Source organism: Sinocyclocheilus grahami, unplaced genomic scaffold (assembly GCF_001515645.1).
Source record: "Sinocyclocheilus grahami isolate Dianchi unplaced genomic scaffold, SAMN03320097.WGS_v1.1 scaffold19152.1, whole genome shotgun sequence".
NCBI lineage: Eukaryota > Metazoa > Chordata > Actinopteri > Cypriniformes > Cyprinidae > Sinocyclocheilus > Sinocyclocheilus grahami.
The window spans coordinates 1-931 of NW_015517468.1; the positions used below are offsets into that span (position 1 = coordinate 1).

Consider the following 931-nt stretch of genomic DNA (forward strand, 5'->3'; position numbering starts at 1 on the left):
GGAAGCACATGCAGACATACAGAAACACATACACACACTCACTGGGAGGTAAGGGCTCGTCCACACGCTGGTATCGGTGGATGTCTTGTCTTACAGACGGCAGAGAACGAACACGCTGATCTCCGTTGATCTGAGGGACACCTGCAATATTTTACATACGGCATCAGGATGTATTCTAAACTCACATTTGATTCCTTTTCCATCTTAAAATGAATTGGCAAGCGAAGGACAGCTCAATGATTCAGAGAATACCTAATTCTGATTCTGTCTCAGTAATGAAAGTCTCGGAGTCCACAGATTCTCCATCTACTGATGGCATTAACTCCTCTTCTTCTTCATCCTCCTGTGACACACCGGCTGTCGCCTCCAGGCTCCATCTTCTGGACATTGTGTCCTCAGTCACATCTTCACATTCCTCTTCCTCGTTGGCTGATGGTTCTGGTTTTGGGGCGTCCCTCTCTAGCTCATTATTTGGAACGGTTTCTTCAGCAACCTCATAAGTTGTGGGTGGGTCATCTGAAAGATCATCTCCCCCTGGGTCAATGGCTGCCTCTGCCCCCTGTTCTGCCTCCTATAAAGATCAAGTTCATAGAGAACGATTACCTTCCCCTCTCTTTGTATTTATTGGCATCAAACATTTCAGGTTGAGTGCAAGGGTCAGAAGATCCAACACTTGGGTCAATCATGTGACATTTATTATGTTTCTCTACCTATTAATTCAATCAAAAGTGCATTAAAATGCTTTTCATACATTTCTGTATCTATTCATAATATCATTTTTAATTTATGAATTTTGTTATTTTAGGCCATACATTTAAAAAATGAAAGGGTGATTAAACTGTCATTGTATCATACTGAAGAATAAATAGACAAATAAACTGTGGAGATGTGTTGAAATCGCGTTTGGTCTCGTACTGTATCGCGTACCTCG

The 931-nt window shown here is 41.9% G+C and overlaps 1 protein-coding gene across 1 annotated transcript in view; it reads right to left on the reverse strand.

The window, feature by feature from the left end:
* Nucleotides 1-42: 42 nt before the first annotated feature.
* The window catches only part of LOC107579681 (E3 ubiquitin-protein ligase HECW2-like), a gene marked incomplete at both ends in the record, with an annotated part of 3346 nt that continues 2457 nt past the window's right edge, over nucleotides 43-931 (reverse strand). The window contains 2 exons of the mRNA XM_016265483.1: nucleotides 43-141; nucleotides 253-571. Of these exons, the coding sequence (XP_016120969.1) occupies nucleotides 43-141; nucleotides 253-571 (418 nt within the window). The remainder of the gene's footprint in view (nucleotides 142-252; nucleotides 572-931) is intronic.